The following is a 19,686-nucleotide window of genomic DNA, read 5'->3' as shown; positions in this document are numbered from 1 at the left end:
TAAATATTACATTTACTTACAAATTTACATACAAATTTGAGGTACTACACTTTCCATTTTATGCTGTTTTACACTTCAACTCCTCAACAGTCTTTTTACTGCACTACATACATGTAACAACTTGTGTCACTACTTACTTTTAAGATAGAGTTTTTACATTCAAAATATATGATGAGCTTATAAAATGAAATGCCTTTTTCAGTGGTTAGATCCAACACGATTAGCTCTGGTTTATCCTGACCAGCAGTGCGCCTGACAGCCTTATCCCAGGGTTGGATCATTCAGATCTATCGCCCAATCAGAACAGTTCAAGATCAATGCACATGCGCAGTGCATCCTGAACATGCAGATACGACTTTGCCAGAATTTAGCTCGTTAACATGCTACTTAGCTAACACATTTATACACATGGTTTCAGTTTAAAAGCGGCTTTAATCGAGAAAACACAGGCTGTTATTTTAACTTCTCATACCGTATACCAAGGTAAGGACGTTTTCTTACTCGATGGCAGATCCGACCTGATAGCTAACACATCATGGAAACTCGTTAGCTTGTAATAGTAACAGTGCACTGACAATGTTGATGTTGGCGCACAAATGTTTTCATTATCGACAGGATTTGAAGGTGTTGTTCAAGGCTGCTCTGGGTAATACACATCTAACTTACACCGGCAATGAGCGCGTAGGCTTTGATTGTTTTCAGCTGTAGCCACTGGACAAGTTACCATGTCGAGAGGTCAAGCGTTGGTTTCTGGTTTAAGTTGTGATTACAGCCTTACTACTACTCACTACTTACTCTGGGAGTTTGTAAACTTCATTTACACGATTTCAGCATTACAAGGATGAGCTGTAATTAGTGTGTTGCACAGTAATTGAGATGTTAATTCAGATGTCAAAGCTGTAAATCAGATCATCGTCCTGAAGTCCTTAGGTGACACCTTTACTGTAATGTGCTAGATCTTGAGAAATGTTGGCTTTCTCAGCTGCTGGTAGGATAGGCGTACTTATTGTCAGAGCAGTTGCTATGGTAATATTCTTCCTTGCTAAGAGCATCTCATTATCATAGTTCACAAGCAGAATGGGGGTCTCTGGAGTAATGTCACCAACTTGTAAAGTACTTGAAGAAGGAAAAGCATCCTCAAGAGTAATTTTTTTTAAAAAGTTTGATTGTTTTAATAATTTTTAAAAGCTAAAATGTGACGATTTACTGTTTTTCTTTGTCATGTATGATAGTAAATTGAATATCTATACGCTTTGCATTGTTTTTAAACAATTCATAGACTAACCAATTAATTGAGAAAACAATCAGCAAATTAATCACTAATAAAAATAATTGTTAGTCGTCATAACAAGGTGTAATTGCAGTATTAAGGACAATATGTTGTCTGCAAGTGTTGCTGGAGTTTTGAGCTTTTCTTACTTCATGCACCTTGAAAGTAAGTGGTACTGTGTTGGAAACTCACTCTGCAGGAGAAGGATAGCTGACTGTCAAAGCCTACATAAACCAAATCTTCTCCTGTGTACATTTGTCAGTGGAGTATAAGGTGTTAGTTGCTGAAATCTACTCACTACCTATGGCGAGTAATGAATACAGTAAATGTTAAGCAAGAGAAATCTTTTTTCACAGTCGTGTTTGTTGCAAAATGTAATGTAACTTATGTACATGCCAAATTATGTAATACACATTTATTTGCAACCACCTCTCAAATACCTTGAATCTGCCTATATGTGAATTATTAACATTAATAGTTCAGTTAGCAATGCTGTGAGTGACATGTGGGCATGTTCTTGATTAGCCAGTTTTTGCGAGTGCCAAGTTCTCAAACATGGAGTTTCCTGGATAGACAGCATCAGAGACAACTCATTGTTTAACTTTCATAGCAGCTGATTGTCCGTTGTGTTGAACAGAGCTGTGTTGGTCCTGGACATGAAATTTTTGATATTTCTTGCCGCTCCTGAGTCCTCGTGAAAATAGTGAGAATGACTTGTTCTGCAAGTCAAATGTTACATTAGAAATTGCAGCTGAGTAACATTAGGACTAGAAACACCTTGGTTCATGCTTAACATTTCAAAAACAGTTTTCTTTTATGTTTGCCATCACTGTGTTGAGATTCTTTTCTTTCATGGAGTATAAGAGCCTGTAAGGGTGTAACATTAGACACCATTAGTCAGTTTGGGAGTTGTCATAGATGTACAGTTGTGATTGTAAAATCTGTTCTGTGCTGATTAGGCCCCGATGGGGTTCATTGGGGCAAGGTGAATGGATGACTAATGTTTTTATTAGGCTTACCATTTTCAAATTTAGATCCACAACATTGACCAGTCCAGCTTTTCAAACATTCATAAAATCAAAACAAATCATGTGGTTGAATACATAAACTGATGTTTTCTAATGAACGTCGTATTGGTGCTGTTATTAGAATATTATATGGATTCAATTTGATGAAATTCATTGCTACTGCAAGACTTTGTCAGAGTCTAACTCTTTATCACCACATACACGTGGTTGCCTATGGAATTTGACAAGATTAGTGCTGACACATTAAAAGATAGTTACACAACCAAGGACTGGAGTCCAGGTCACATTGAGCCCAGTAAGAAACTAAAAGTAAAGCTACTGTAAGTTGATCAAAAACAGGAGCTACTTCAAATTGCTGTGTCTGTTTTGTGCGGGAAAAAGAAAAGATAAAGTATGTACATCTATAGCTCCAATCAGATGCTGGGACAGAGGAAGTCAGATGAAAAACAAAGTTAATACCTGCACACTGAAATCTAGACAGATTTTTGTCAGTAAACATACTCAGAAACATGATTAGACATGTGTCTTACATGACTTATGATCAGAAACATCAATGTAAGATCACAGCCACTGTCCCCCGAAAGGATGTTATTCTTTCATGCCTGGTTAGTGAGATTATACAAGGGAGACGTAAACCTTCATGGTTCTGTATGAGAACATGCTGGGTGGTCGTTGAGAGATTTAGGAGAATTGCTTGGACTTGTTTTAGTTTGAGAAAAATGACTGGAGCAAAGCGATGCACCTGAACTGCTCTCCATCGTCATGTGTGGCTGCAAAAATGTCAATTGTATTAAAACTATCTGGATAATTTGTACTGGTTTATGATTATAAATGGTTTGTTATTGATCATCTCTTCTATGGTGACCTGACACATGTGGTGGTGTCAGAAATCATTTCAAACCTCGTTTTGTAGTCTTTATGTAGTCTTGCTGCTCACTGTGCCCACATGAGGACACATGACAAATGGGCCAGTGTCTCAAGAGAAGCAGAAAATTGAAACGTCCCGCAGCCGCAGTAATGAGTAACTGTCAGCGGCCAGATCCTGTAATTTCATAAGGCCCATGCTCAAAATTTACTGTTAAATCTGGCCCATTTGTAAAATTAATTTTTAGCATTATTTCACGATTTTTTTCATGTCTTTTTATTTTTGAGTAATCATTTGATTTGATTTGATTTATTTATTTATTTATTTATTTTTAAGAAGGTGCAAAATTGGAGGATAAATGTGTGTAAACAGAGTGTTTAAACAGCCCTTAGGAGAGAAAGAACAAGTAAGTTCCTTTTTTTGGTAGTCTTATCAGAAAGGGCCAGTTATTCTCCAGAGCAGTAAACTTCATGACCTGTGGAAAGGTTGATTCAATTTAACATGATATTTCTGGGGCATTTGTATTAGACACTACACACATTTTGCTGGCAACTAATATATTACTCAAATTGTAATATTTTTAAATTCATTGGTGCTACTGCGGAAAGTGCCAAAGAACCTGTCACTTTGATGATGGTAATTACTCACATGTTCAGCCAGAGGAAGTTGCACTCTGATGGAAACCTTGACTGTCTGGGAACGCTGCCCAGTCTGCTGTCTCAGCCTGACTTTTGCCTCATATGACCAGAGGCGTCATGTGGTTTCAGAGCAGCCTCCACTCCTTGTCAGAGAGCACCAGTTTTACACGGTTGTGAGCCGAAGATTAGAGGAAGGATGGATGTGGTGGAAGTGAAACTGCAACGCCAATGGTCAACTCGTTTCCTATTAAAAGTTTTCAACAATGTAGTGTCCTTTCGCACACTGTTAAAGTTGCCTAGTCATTTTTATGACTTGTGATTTTTAATGTTTTTGTTTTTTTTAATAAAGGGGGAACAAAATGTTGCACAGTCATGTCTCACGTTGATGTTACTCATTCTTATGTGTGAGAAAACCTGAAATTAGTTTGTTTGGCAACGTACTGAAAGTTAATTTTAGAGACCAAAGCATCACTAATGCAGCATGACATTTACCGTTTCACCCTCAACAGTCATGGGTTTGTAGGTTGCTAGGTTATGTAACTGCTGTTGTCTTTTTGCAGGGAGGCTGATATCCATCCCTCAAATATCCCAGGGATCCCTCAGCCAGCCCTGATGAAGGCCGTGCAAGACGGAGACCTCCTCGAAGGTAACTGCTTAAGAAAACAGACACATGACCATCGCCGTATAAACACACCCTGCTATGTTCTCCAACATTAAACTCCCCGGGCGTTTGGTTAAGGCTGCGGTATATGATCAGTGCCAGTGTGCATGCTGACAGGAGTGGTTAAAACAATATTTCACAACAATACATTTTAACTTGCAGCACCACAGTTTAACTTTTGGAAACTCATACTCTCGCTAACTATCTACAAAAAGAAATATATATTTTCTTTATTTCTAATGCTGGAATATGTTTGGTTTAATCATTTTGTTGGAGTTATTTAAGAGTCTGAATGCTGTTAATTCTCTTAGTTTCTTCTATGAACTTAACTGCTGCTTGCGTGATGCTGCGTGATTCATTGAAGGGGGAAAGGGCAGGTCACACTATTATTTATGCCATGGGCAGTTTTGTTGACAATCCAAAGCACTGTCTTTACTTCTCTCTCTTGGCGGGTCACTTTTAGAAACATGATGTCAGAAGGTCATTGTGACATCTAATGAAAAAAAAAAAAAAGACTGGGTCATATAAAAGCAGAGACATTGTGAGGGAACAGTGGACTTTGGGACCAGCAGTGAGTTGGAGATGAAGGGAGGAAAGAATGAAAAGTCCAACCTCAGTGAGTAGTACGCAACTTATACAGGTTAAAATGAAAGGAATTGTAGTTATATATTTGTCATAAATGTTAAACAGTAATTACAGATCATAGAATTGCTTTTATGTTAGGTTTTAGTTTGTGTTTATATTCACTGATCTTTTGAACGTAATCCCGTCATTGTGTTCTCAGTCAACGGGTTCAAGATTTTAATAATGTGGTTCTAGTTACATGTTATTATTGACCAACTACATACATGTAAATTAAAGTCTTACACTAAATCACTTATGTAGCAGTTGAAATTGAGATTGTATGAAAGTGATTTAAGATTATCAGTGCTGAGATTTTTTTTTTTTTTCACTGTCTAGTGACTAGACGGTGAAAAAAAAAAGATCTCAGTTTGTGCCAGTGTAATGACTAGACTCTATCCATTACACTGGCACAAACTGCTTAATCTTGAAGTGCATGCAGCTTCTTTAATAAAGCTCCTGGACCTCAGAAGTCTCTTAAATATTGTGGATTAAACATTTTGGAGAATGATATTATGCAGTGTTAAGAAGTGTTTGCGTTTAACTACCGTATATGAATTTATTAAAATCAGTTAGACTTAGTTTGGTTTTGAAAACCAACAATATTTGCAACGGTTCAAGTCTCTCCACACACAGAATCTCTCGAAATGAATCTTTATTAATTAGATGATCTCAGTATTTCATGAAGCCAATTATGTATTTTGCATCTGGGTTTTTCCGGGTTTGCTCATCGAGGTGTCAATACATTGCAGGTGACAGGTAAGACTACACAGTGATTAGGCAACATCTCCAAATCTCTGCAAATAAGCTATTGTGGGAAGTCCCATGACAATGAAGTTCAAAACTACAAGAATGAGCTCCAGGTTTTAAAAATAGCAGCAGAGTTACTGACACGGGTTTGGTAGATATAAAGCATGGAAACATGTGGAAACAGCTGGTGGAAAGATGCATCTTTCGTATGTATTTTATCTTATCACGAACTAACCCCTTTTTCTTCTTCTGTGGTTTTGTTAGAGGACTCCCCGCAGGAGAATGGAGTACAGACAAACCAGTACAGCTCCATCTCTCCTCCTGCCTCACCTGAGATCCAGGAAGAACCGTTCTCCACGTACTTTGAGGACAAGGTGCCCATTCCTGAAGGTGGCAACCAGGTACTGACGGCAACTGTTTGATGTTTTATAAGCAGCAAAGTGCTCTTGTTGGGCAATTAATCAGAATTTGTTAGATATTAGACAGCAAAAATATTTTAATTTAATCTATAAGATATGTTAATATTATTGAAATTACAACAGTGGTTTCTTTCCAGATATTCAGTTTCCGAAAACTCTGGGCCTTCACTGGACCAGGGTTTTTGATGAGCATTGCTTACTTGGATCCAGGGAACATCGAGTCCGACCTGCAGTCTGGAGCTAAAGCCGGCTTTAAGGTGACATATACAAACATGACTGCTGCCACGGCTCCCCCTTTTTATGAAAGTTATTTTACTTTGAAGACAAATGGTTTTCATATTTTTTTCTGTCTCTTGTTTTTATACTCAACAAAGCATCAATACCATCATTATCAGTGTTAGTGCTCAACAGCACCAGCATTGTTTTCTGAAAAAGAAATACCAGTCTTCTGTCGTAATATACGAAATGAACAAGACTTTACACAGGCTGTTATTTGGCGGTCTGCCCAAATAAAACTCCTCATACAAAGTTGAAGCAATTTGTGCTGATTTTGTCATTCTTCCTCAGCTCCTATGGGTGCTCCTCTTAGCCACCATCATTGGGCTGCTGTTGCAGAGGTTAGCTGCACGCCTCGGGGTCGTCACAGGGATGCACCTGGCTGAAGTCTGCAACCGCCAGTATCCCGCCGTGAGCATTCCCGTCTCTCATTACACATTTAACTTCCTCTTTCTTGTTGTACAATAACTTTTTTTTAGCTAGGGGTGTATTTGTATTTGTCAATATGAGTGCTCTATTTTTGTTTTTTAGATATTGCAAAACTCAGATTAATAATATATTAATAAATTTTCTTGCTCAGGTTCCTCGGATAATCCTTTGGTTTATGGTTGAACTTGCAATTATTGGCTCAGACATGCAGGAGGTCATCGGCTGTGCCATAGCTCTCAACCTCCTCTCTGTGGGAAGGTAACATCTTAATTGCTCATCCATAGATGGTGTTTGCAAACATATTTAGTGGTTTTCTGTAACGGTGATAAATACTGACTGTTTCTCCTCCAGGATCCCACTGTGGGGAGGAGTCCTCATCACCATAACAGACACATTCGTGTTCCTCTTTCTAGACAAATATGGTATGCGGTTCTCTTCTATAGATATACAACCACTAACTACCAGTCGTTCCTCGAAAAGCTGTGTTGATAAAGTTTGTATCTCTTTGCAGGCCTGAGGAAACTTGAAGCTTTCTTTGGCTTCCTCATCACTGTAATGGCAATTAGCTTTGGTTACGAGGTAAGGTTCCTTTAGGTTTAAAACATATTTTAAGATTTTGTTTGACATGTCTCACGGTTTTTACAGAGACATTCATAGCACGCTGACATGTTTGACTCATTGTCGCCTGTCTTTAGTATGTGCTGGTAAAGCCAGACCAAGGGGAGCTGCTGAAGGGGATGTTTGTACCCTACTGTGCCGACTGTGGGCCTGTGCAGCTGGAGCAGGCAGTGGGAATCGTAGGCGCTGTCATCATGCCCCACAACATCTACCTGCACTCAGCGCTGGTCAAGGTACATAACTGTCGTCACCTGCAGATTAACAAGACTCAAGCCTAAAGGAGTCAACAGGTCAAAATTAGAGCACATTTGTGTGTTGAGTGTTTTTCTGTTTACTCCCTCATGTTCCAGTCTCGGGAAGTCGATCGCAGAAATAAGAAGGAAGTAAAAGAAGCCAACAAATACTACTTCATTGAGTCTACTATCGCTCTCTTCGTCTCTTTTCTCATCAATGTCTTTGTCGTGGCGGTCTTTGCTCAGGCCTTCTACAATAAAACCAATATGGATGTGGTGGGTATACTTTGAAATCTTTTCTTCTTACTTAGTATCACTGAAGCTTCTGTTGGTCATTCTGAAATACAGTGAAGTAATTGTTTTGTGAGTGCTGTTTGCACGCAGTGCATATCAAATTGTTGCTTATTGTATGTGTTTTGTCCTGGCTGCAGAATGCAGTTTGCAATGCAACTGGCAGTCCACACACAGATCTCTTCCCTCTCAACAACGGCACACTGGAGGTGGACATCTATAAAGGGGTACGTCTGTGCATCAAAACTACAACATTAAATCCCCACTGGGATTTAAGGACTAGGTAGATGGTGTGCATTATTATTAATTCAGATTTAGGAACTGTTCTTCAGCTATTAGAATTAATCACATCAAATACTAAGAAAAAAATAATAATAATAAGAGGGAGAAGAAGAAGCAGCAGAAATCTTCTCATCTTGTGACCAGCACATGGTCATTCATTGCCGATGAAGACAATGGCCATTTCTATTTTAGGGCCCCGCACTTCAGCACGGGTGTTGTCACTGGTTCTGATTTATTAAAGGCATCAAGGTTGGGCGGTACGGCAGGCTGGTTCGGTGGTTAGGTTAGGCTGCTTAGGTTCTGTAGGCTGCATGTCTGTGTCACAGTTTCATGCAGGTTTTGAGTCTGTCTTATGTTGTGACAGAATTAAATAGACTAAAAAGCCTGATGTTTCTGTGTGTTGTTGATGTACAAATGGAAGCAATGCAGAAAGGAAATACAGGAGCTGCTCTTATCTGCAAAAAATCAAAATGAGTTGTAGATGGTGATGAGAAAGCTCCAGAAAGATCTTGCAAAACAAACTTTCAAAAAAGTATTACATCTGTGGGAAAACATTTTTACACATACTGTAGAGTTGTAGTAAAAGATGCAACAAAACTGAACAGTTTAATCAGGAAGAACAATTGGAATCACCTGTGTGTGTGTGTGTGTGTGTGTGTGTGTGTGTTGTGTGTGTGTGTGTGTGTGTGTGTGTGTGTGTGTGTGGCTCAAATATGAGTAAAAACAACTTAGTTAAATTCATCATATCATTCTGAATGTTTGTACTCCCTCCATCTCTTTGTTAATAATCTTAGTTAATTATCACCAGCCCTACATAATTGAATGACCATCTCTCTGTCTGTGCTGCTACAGTAGTTGGATGGATAATTAGATAGTTCATTCTCGGCTCATCTATTTGTTCAGGGAGTGGTCCTGGGCTGTTTCTTTGGCCCTGCAGCTCTCTACATCTGGGCCATAGGGATCCTGGCAGCTGGACAGAGCTCCACCATGACAGGCACCTACTCCGGGCAGTTTGTCATGGAGGTAAGAATATCTGTTGGGAGGAAATGTAGCAGTTGCTTTATTGCTTTTTATTTTATAGTCAAGCGTGTCGCAGCAGATATAAATGGGTAAAAAACCCCCAAAGATGTACACTATCTAATCGTGTACACTCATCCTTTGCTATGCTTTCCTAATCACCAAGGGTTTCCTGAACCTCCGGTGGTCTCGTTTTGCACGGGTACTGCTGACCCGCTCCATCGCCATCACACCTACTCTGCTGGTAGCCATTTTCCAGGACGTTCAGCATCTGACAGGCATGAACGACTTCCTGAATGTGCTTCAAAGCATGCAGGTCAGATCCAGTCAACAGGAAAACTCTCAAAATCAATTTTGTAAAAAGTTCTTTAACATTAGTTTACTCTTACACAATCTCCAACCCGGTTTTTGACACTTATCCTCCTTTTATTGTTCCTTTTGTGTGGTATATAATCCTGTAAAATATTCAGTGTGACTTTTCTTTACATCCAACAGCTTCCATTTGCTTTGATCCCAATTCTGACCTTCACCAGTCTGACATCCATTATGAATGACTTTGCAAACGGATTGTGAGTGAAATACATTCTTTAATCATTAATTTTTCTTCTCTCTGTAGAAATGTGTAATAATTGACTTTCTCAGTACACGCTGTATTTATTAGTTGTATGCCTTGAGCTACATGTACTGTATTATATTGATCACTGACAGAGCAATCACCTTCATCAGTTAGGCTTTCACTTCGTTTTTGTCTGTCAGCAGTTTATCTGACCATATAAAACATGTTACGCATAAATATCTAGTGCATGTCAAACAAAAAGATGATAGGCAGTGCTGAGAAAACCCAAAACCAAGTCCACCATGGGACAGTCTTTTGTTCTTATTAGCCAAATTCAAAACTAACAGAGACAGACTCCTGACTCGATTTGTTTTAGGATCAAAGTCAGGTCAACTTCACCAGAATTTGTTTTGGTTGAGGTTTAGTCATTCATTCACTATTCAAATGCAACTTGTCTGCTCGGGGTCATCTGAGTGACTGTTCCAGATGAGTGTGTTATTTAACCAAGAACTTTACAGATAGAGACAGATAATTTAATTGGACACTATTTATGAAAAATAACCCAAGGCAGTCACTTTGTTTATAGACAGGCCAAAGCTGTATTACGCAAACTAGGGATTTACTCAGTAGAGTCACAAGAAGGACTGTGATGCAACAAAACTAGTTACGGGCATTTGAGGTTTGTTTGATAAATCTGGGCACATCATCACAGGACATCATCGCAGTTGCGAGAACACGGACTATTTTCTGTGTTCATCTCATTATTTCTCAATGGTTGAATAAACTGCCTGCCTGTTTGTTTTTTTTTTTTTAGGTTTTGGAAGATTTCCGGAGGCATCGTCATCCTGGTGGTTTGTGCAATCAACATGTACTTTGTGGTGGTTTATGTGACGGCGCTGAACAGTGTGCTGCTCTACGTCCTCGCTGCTCTCCTCTCCGTAGCCTATCTGTGCTTTGTAGGCTACCTGGTGAGTTAGATTACTGCAGCCTTACATTCACTTCTCAGTCACCTTTTGGCTTTAGATATGTGATGTTTCTCTGACAAAGTATAAACTTGTTTGCCCAATTTTAATCCACTTTATTTAACTAACTGGCTCAGTCTTTCACAAAAATGTGGTTATAATACACTATCCAAGTTAGTGCTGTCTACCAATTTTGCTTTGTGCCTTATTTACCAGAGTTTTACTTGTAGGCCTGTTTTTCATTGTCTGTATACATGCCTAAACTTCATAGTTGAATTGAATTGTGGGAACACACGTTGCACAGTGACAAGTGTGCAAAAGCAGAAGTACATCACAATCAACTGAGTACCGAGCCCCGCAACTCTCCTCAGTATGTTTAAACTTCACACTTAACGAAGATCCAAGGATCCAACATGAAAAGTGAAAATGCGGTTTTGTAGCAGAATTGATCGATGTACAGTATAACAAATAAAATTATAAAAAGCTACAGTGATGAGAAACATATTTTATTAATTGTGATTACTTGATATATTTTCTGTATTTAAAAGCAAATATTATTTGTCTTACTAAATGTTTAAGTAAGTGTCCCACTATTCTTTAAGTGAAAGTGCATAAGAGTGTGTGTGTAAAACCTGTCTTCTCTTCTCTCTCCTTTCTCGTCGTCTGCAGGCATGGCACTGTCTGATTGCCTTGGGGGTTTCCTGCCTGGACTTTGGCAGCAGGGTAAGAAAGCGACCTGCTGTGTTGATAGAGGAACAGTCAGAGTACGACTCCTAGAGCTGAACAGGACAGTAACCACCAGCATTCCTCTTTCCTCTCGGAGACTCTGAGCATTGTACACAACCAGGACTTGTCAAGATCAGATAGGATCTTGAAAGCACATTTTCTGCTAATGTCACGTGTGTTTGTTTTTTTTGTGTAGGGCTGGGTATCAATATTTGGTGCTTTTTAGGTAATCAATCAAACATACTACACCAGCACAGTGTATAAGATACCAATGTTTGATGGTTGAGCCAACCCCTAAGGAAATATACGTACATCATTTGACAAATGAATAATTGTTACAATCCTCCAAGACAGTATTTACCTTTGGTTATAAAGCTACACACCATGACATGAGTGATTTATACAGCATACGACTCGATAATTCACCTAATTGTCAGTATTTTCAGACTTTTTATAAAAATGTCATCTACACTTTAGGAATAGCAGCTCAGCATGCGTTTCCATACTGGGAGACATTCCCAGCAGTCTTCCTGTTTTCACCTACTTTGGTCGTCATGAGCAGGATGATGAAGGAAATCAGTTAGAAGTTAAAGGTTTTACACAAAAGTTCCAGTGATTTAAGCTAACATGAAAAGGTGCTGGTTTCTATAAACTACACTAGTAGCCACAGTGTTTGGGGCCTTACAGCTGCAAATTCTTTAAACAAGCTTGATGTCTGTGGGAAGACCAGAGCAGCACAGAGGATGTGAATAGCCCTAATAAAATACATTTTTATTTAGGATCAAAATTTTAGAATTACCACAATTGCAATAATAATTTTCAACTATAAATATATTTTTAATAAAAAAAATTGATTAGACATGCAACATATCATACACACTGTATGAAAGACTCCACATTTGCTGCTGAGGTTATAGTGTTATATGGTCATGAAGACCAGAATCAGCATGGCTGGTGAAGCCACTTTGTTTTCCACACTTATTTTTAGCACTGTTTCCATTAAGTAAGAGCTGACCTAACTATCTACTTGAAGTGATTATATTTTCCAGATTCATTGCCATGTTCCCTGTGACAATATCAGCCGCATCAAGTACTTTGCTCTCCGTGAGCCCCCTCACCTTGTTATTGTCAACCTGCCAATGTCCTGGTGTTGGAGGAGCTGCTCACTGTGCTGCAATTTCCACTCAGTCTACCTCAACATACTATACTCTACTATATACTCTACTATCTACTATCATCTCGTCATCTCTCAGGCTCTCTATAGCAGTTTGATTCTATTTCTGAAACGACATAATTGTTACATGATACGTACAGGAAGTTTTCTTAATCTAATTCTGTGTACTAAAAATCTCCAAATGATATCCAGCCCTTATTGTGTGAAAAAAAACCTTTTGGTTTTGGGGTTTTAATGTTGTGAGCTGATTCCTGTCAAACATGTCAAAACAGCTTAAATGACAAGTTTCAGTATCATGCAGAAGTATTGCATATACCTCATTTGTCCCTTCCTTGTGTGGAGCCCCAGTTGTCTCTTTGTTTTGCACAAGTCCAGAGTGGACATGTAGTGGATACAACCAAGTCTGCGACTGAGGTATGCAGCCTGAACTTAACTGCTCCATTGAAATAAGTGTAGCTTTATATGATTGCAGCCCCCTCCTCAGAGCCTCTTTTAGTGCCTAAATAATAAGGATACCAGCAGCTGGGATGAGTCAGCGCACGTGAGCTTATCAGTGAATTGAAATTCAATATGAAGGAAATTGAGCATCAAAATATGTTTTTAACAGTGCAGGCGCCAGAGAGTGTTGGATATACAAATATATATATATATATATATATATATATATATATCTCTTTAAAACATTTTTATTTTGTTCTTTTGTTCCAAAATAACTCTCTTTGCAACATTTTTTAAGCATCGTTTGTCTTTGGTTAGACTTCCTGAGGGGAAGTCACTGCAACATATTTATACTGCTGTGCAAAGACAAAACTAGCTTTTATGTTTGCTATAGTCATAATTCCTCTAATTATCATGACAAAGAAGAAGAAGTCAAAACCAGTTCAAAGAAAGCCATGGTTATTTCTATAACCCATAATCACAAGTCTGGCTTCGAGGGCCCTCAGAAGTAGTCATTTTGTGAATGAAAGTCTAAAAATACTACAGCTCACAATAAAATTCTTTCAGGTCAGATGGTGCACTGCATCTGTGTCCAATGTAAGTTATTTAACACCTTCTCATTTACTATAATGGTGTGTTTTGTTTTTTTTTCTTTTCGTCATTGGCTCTGACTATAATCAGTTTACAGTAGTCACATGATGGCAAGGGTCTGGCAACATTTGGGAATTCTTGCCTTGATTATTCTCCCGCATCAACATTGTTAGTTTAAATTAAATTTAAAACTACTGTTAATATTTACAATAGTTTTCAACACAAGTCTCCTCATGAAGTTTAAAACTTTACTTGTTTTTCTCAAAATAATAGGCATATTTAGTAAACCAGTGCAAAGAGAATTAAAGCTGTTCTTAGGAAAAATTGATTATTTATAATTATATTTTGATATTGGCTGTCAGACACCATACTCAGTAGCTCACATCTGAGACTAAAGTCAACACCTGTTCTGCCCTCACACGGCCTGTTATCAGTCTAACGTGGCTGAACACAGGAGGAGTTGGCAGCAGCAGTTTGATGTGGAAATTATGTCTCTATGTTGTTCCCGTAACTAACATGTTCAAATCTTGAACAAAGACAGGGAGGTGGTGATCAAGCTCACATCATAAATCATTTTCACTTAGAAACACTGGACAGCCTCTTTTACCAAACTGACATGGCTTCAGTATTTAATGGGGTTGATTTAGTGCCGGCCTGCTATCAACACTGTACGTTCAGCTTCTCTGGCTGAGCATGTGGAAAAGAAAAAAAAAAAAAAAAAATCTACTTTTTATCAATGTTATGGCCTGATTTTTCCAATTTCTTAAAGAAATTAAGAAAAACCAGTGAAGGCAAACTCAATAAACTGAAAATGAGATGGTATATACTTTACTCAAGCACCTAACTGAGCAATATCCAAGTAAGATCTATATATTAACCAATAAGGGCATTAGTATTGAACTGTGGAGCAGTTCATACAGTAACAGGATAAATATATATGTTCAACATATATGGTTAATGAAGCCCAGCTAGCTGAGAGTGGACTGTGAGCCATTTGTCTTGCCCCAGTAATAATAATAAAGGTCTCAGTTATTGTGCTATCAAATGTTCTCTTAAGTGTGGCCGACCCAGGTACAGCTGCAGGCCACTGGTTCAGAGCTCTCAAAGGTTTTCATAAAGTATCTCATAGGTTTACATAGAGCTGGTTGAAATGTAACTTGACCTTTTTTAGGCTGTTGTGGGTTGATCAATCCATACAGTGTCATGTGAATACCTCTCTGACAAAAAAAACCTCTTGGAAAATGCACATTTAAACTGTTACAGAGAAAACTTCAGTGTCGCACTGTGCACTGAAGTAACACATTACTAGACTGTGTCTTCTGAAGTTATCACTCATTTCTGCTCTTTGGGATTGAATGAACAAGTGTCTGTCCTTTGCTACTGGATGAAAAACCACCATGTGTCCAAAATAAATGGGAAATAATGGATACATGGACATTTGTTGGCGTCTTCTGTCTGAATGTCTGAAGGACTCATGATCTTTGTGTTTTTAGTTCTATGTTTAATGAAAAAAAACAAATTATGGGGTTTTCTCATCATAACAAACCAAACACTAATGATTCTTGAATTGTGGTACTTTCTTGACAAGATGTTGCAGTGAATAATGTAGTAAACAGGATAACTTGCTGTACAACCTTCTAACTACAATACAGAGTAGCTTTAATTTACAGTGTAATATCATCATTAGCTATTAAAGTGGCCTGTGAGAATAATGTAAAATATAAAACATGATTTGTTTTTTAAAGGGTTTTCTACACACTGATTAAAAGATCAAACTACATACACATATTTCACCTGTAGATTTCATATTTCCACCTTAAATTAATCAGGGTAGATGGTAGACCATTCCATTGTATGTAGGACAAACGCTCTTTTCCAGGTTTAAATGAGGAAAGTTGAATTCGGAAAGTAGCACTTTGACCCAAGGTGAGCACCCTTAGTCAATTTATAATAATAAAAAATCAAATTCAAATTTTGAAGTGATTGGACCTTATTGACCTCTGATCAAAACACTGCATTGATTGATATCTTTTCTCTTATTAATATATCTGTGTAACAGTTCAGTAAACTACTAACACCTGACAGTCTCTACTTTTATGTTCTCTTCCTCTTCTCTGAAAAAAAAGAACAAAGCCAAATGTAGAGTTAGTTTAAAATGAGCTGCAGAAACGCAGACTTTTTCACAGGTTATAATAAGCACAATGTGTGTACTTAGCAGGTAGTTCTGTGGGGTTTTTTACATTATGAAAATTTGCAAGCTGAGTATTTTTCTTAATTATTTTCTTAAATGACAGTTTGCAACTTGATTCATTCATAAAAGCCCGAGAATCAGTTGGGAGCCAAACAAATCATGGCAAAATCAAATGTGTTTCTTCTATAATTCAGGTTGTCCTCATGAATTATAAAATTACAGCCTCCTCACTCATAACGACTCCATCTCCTCTTTTCTGTCTCTTTCAGATGCAGATGGGATTGTCACGTCACACGGACATTTACCTACTGAACGACATGGACACTGATTCTGTGGTTGAGAGATAGGACGACACGTGAGTGGATGTTGAACTGCGGTGACTGAGGGACACTGATAGATTACCTGACTGAAGCGTGGGACCACTGAAGCTTGGTCAGTACGAGTTCGCCTTCACCTCTCGTGTGCCTAACACATTTTAAAGTGTCCTTGTAGCAACGCACAGACTTCTAATCCTGCTCAATTCAGTGATGGATGTTTTCTATCACAAATGTCTCAGCAGTCTCAGCTAACAACATGCTGCAGGTCTCTTGACAAATAATGTTTATGCAAATAATGGTTAGATGTCTGGACTCAAAAATGAGACATTTCTAAAAAAAAAAAAAAAGAAAAAGAAAAAAAAAGTGGTGACTGTGACGCAGTAACCTAAATCACATTTTTTGATAAATCAATCTCACCTCAATGTCCATAAAATGACTTTTGTGCCCGTTGGCCTCTGCAAATCACTCGTCTTAAATGACTGAACCGCAACAGGTCAGTAACCCCATAGCCTCAGTAAAGGAAAGGACGGCGATAGTTGCCAAGCTGATACTGCTGTGATGAAAAAATCACTTTCCAATCAGAAATCACTCAAAAATAAAGTGACTACTCCAAAACAGGAAATTGCCAGAGTCATAAGTTCAGAGACACAATTGGTTGTTTTCAGTCTGTGTAGCACTGAAGATGCGCCAGGCTGCACGTTAGACTTGCCTGTTTTTCATTTGATTTTTTTAACCTTCTATTTCTTTCTGGTTCACCTGACATGACAAAAAATACAAAGATTTTTTTCCGTCGGCACACATCCCCACAGAGTGAAAACAAATGGAAAAATCAAACACCAAAGTTGCAGCATGTTCAAGTTTTTGTCTTCGGTGGCAAGCATACCAAGCAGCTACCCTTTATTCTAATTTATATTCAAATACAATCTTTAAATTATCTAGATGTTGATATTAGACTAATAAATTGTTATAATTAATATATTGAATATGAACATAACGTTTCAAGAATGTACAAGGTGTTTATATGTGATTAGTCACTCTGCTTACTGTGTTTTTATTGTAATGTAAGAGAATGACAGTTTTATGTCACTCTCTTTGTGTTACAGTTATGCAAAATATTTTCAAATACATTTTGGTCTTGGGGATGTACACGTTTGTATTCCCAAGCCTTTTAAAAACTGGTCAGAATTAACTAAATCTACTATGTGGAGGGTAGGAAGAAATTCCTTATTTCTCTGTTAGTAGTGTCAAAAAATAATCTGTGACAACATACACAAACTTTAAGCCACATGATGATACATGTGTATGTTTTTATCACATGTATACATTCCCATTCAATACATTTATACATTTTCAGAGTTGCCAGAGGATTATGAATGGTTTGTTCTTCCACTGTTTTGCTGGCAGGTATATTATAACTACGCTTAGGTCAGTTTGTTTTAAGATTTGTTTATTTATGTGTAGTTTATCATTTTTATGAATGCTTCTTAGGCTTGTATGTAGTTTAAATGATTTCATTTAATTTGTGTCAGCATTTTGTGGAGTTAAAGTAGCAGCTAGTCTTTTTTTTTTGTTTGTTTGTTTTTTGATAAAGCCAAATTTGCGCAGAAGTGTGATGAGTGCAATAGTGCAATCTGTCACACAATAGCACAGCATAGTTGGCACTACAAACAGGTGAGGAACTGCTAATGGTGAATAAGAGAAGTGATCTGAGGTGTTGTATCATGAGTAGAAACAGGGGCCATACTCACTGTATCTCAGGGCTCCTAGACTCTGGTGTACCAGGAGTGTCACAGGAGTTTGTAATCGTCTAAAACATGAGCAAGTTTGACTGTTTCAAATGTGGGAGACAAGTGTGAGCTTGGCAGCAGAGTGCTGATATGACAAATGCCTCTAATTGTTACACTATGATACTTGCATATCTTCTTGTGCACTTAACTTTAACTGGATTCGCAGAGAACCTTTCAGAAACCGTGTTACAGAAAATAAAAAGAGTAAAAACTGTACAGAGAGGATATTAGACAAGAAGAAAGAAATTATATAAAATAAATACACCAAACACCAGCAGGATCCATCATGAAACACCTCAGAGGTGTGATGGATTGGGCTGTTTAGGGCTGCTAATAAACAAAACCTTTTCATTTTCCCCAAGTATTTGACTGCACGTGTGTCTTCTAATTACTGTGCAGACGACCACAGTGCCTCCTGTGTTCACCACCGTGCCTCATTTATTGTATCTCTATCATCTCTAGATGATAATTTAATATTCCAGTCAGAATAAAAATAATAAGTCAGAAACTCCTGCCCACTGCAAATAATACTGTGATACTCATTTAAATGCAAAAATATAAGCAACCTCTGTATAGGTTTGTCTTCTTTGGGATTTTTTTCAAAGATTATATATTTTTTGAATTATATTTCTCTTAGCCAATGAGTTCTTCATTTGCCATCATTCTTTCTGAAAAAATCTACATCCATTCCAATGGGAAGTGCACTACTGAATTCCAACTTTGCCACAAATTAAAAAAAAAAAAAATTATTCTGACCTTTGCAACTGAAATGACATGTCATGCCAAATAAAAAACTAATATTTGTGCATAAGAAGATTTTAGTAATTTCACTCCTGCAAAAAGCATTTTTTTTTTTGTTTGTTTGTTTTTTTTAAACAAATGTACCAGCACTTAATGACAAAAATTGGGCCAAGGTGTAAGTTAGAAAAGTTGACATTGTAAGCTATAGGATAAACTGATTTAAATTTTTTGGGGGACCATTGATGGGATCACAGCAGAGAAGCCATGCTCAGCAATTAGTAAATGATTTTGGGTGGACACTGCAACAGTCACTAAACATATTCCCCGCAGGAGACATGTATTTGGTTGAAGTGTGTACATCAGGCAAACATCATATGAACTTCTGACTGTACTATCTAAATGAAATCAATGAAAACATTGTAATGACCTAATTGATTCCATATATTAATTGATTACTGCATCATGTATCAGAGTATCAAATTATTATGAAGAATATTATCTGAATTTGGGAATAGGTAGGCATTATTCAGAGACCATTTTCTGGCCCCATGGCCAGACAGGGAACTGGTACTGTACTGTATTTTAAATTGATTAAATATGTTTTTTTCTGATTTGATTTAATTGTACAGTATGATACAGATTTGAGAGCTTATTAAAGGGTGGTTTTCTGATTTTTTTTGTCTCCAGGTCTGTTTTATGTTTGAATATTTTGTTCTTGTTGAATAAAAAAAGTTAAATTACCTTTAAATGTTGTGCCTTTTGTGCCATGGGCCAGGGCTCTTCCATGGCCCATGCACCATCCCTC

General features: G+C 37.7%; 1 protein-coding gene across 2 annotated transcripts; it reads left to right on the top strand.

Annotated features, from left to right (window-relative positions):
- The first annotated feature begins 340 nt into the window (after window positions 1-340).
- Window positions 341-19,622, top strand: LOC130176918 (natural resistance-associated macrophage protein 2-like). Of its 2 annotated transcripts, XM_056388341.1 has the most exons (17): window positions 341-483; window positions 4,362-4,447; window positions 6,098-6,234; window positions 6,390-6,509; window positions 6,820-6,939; window positions 7,109-7,215; window positions 7,309-7,379; window positions 7,469-7,536; window positions 7,653-7,808; window positions 7,926-8,084; window positions 8,240-8,326; window positions 9,285-9,404; window positions 9,565-9,714; window positions 9,894-9,967; window positions 10,769-10,922; window positions 11,586-11,639; window positions 16,306-19,622. In XM_056388341.1, exons 2-17 carry the CDS (start codon window positions 4,414-4,416, stop codon window positions 16,381-16,383), a joined length of 1,689 nt encoding a protein of 562 aa, XP_056244316.1. In that variant the 5' UTR covers window positions 341-483; window positions 4,362-4,413; the 3' UTR covers window positions 16,384-19,622. The 2 variants fall into 2 exon arrangements, with proteins under 2 accessions (XP_056244316.1, XP_056244325.1); XM_056388350.1 differs by lacking the exons at window positions 341-483; window positions 4,362-4,447 and adding an exon at window positions 4,726-5,078.
- Window positions 19,623-19,686: the final 64 nt, after the last annotated feature.

This window comes from Seriola aureovittata, chromosome 2, assembly GCF_021018895.1.
Source record: "Seriola aureovittata isolate HTS-2021-v1 ecotype China chromosome 2, ASM2101889v1, whole genome shotgun sequence".
Lineage (NCBI taxonomy): Eukaryota > Metazoa > Chordata > Actinopteri > Carangiformes > Carangidae > Seriola > Seriola aureovittata.
Note: the sequence above shows the minus strand (reverse complement) of the source record. Positions and strands in the feature narration are given on the sequence as shown.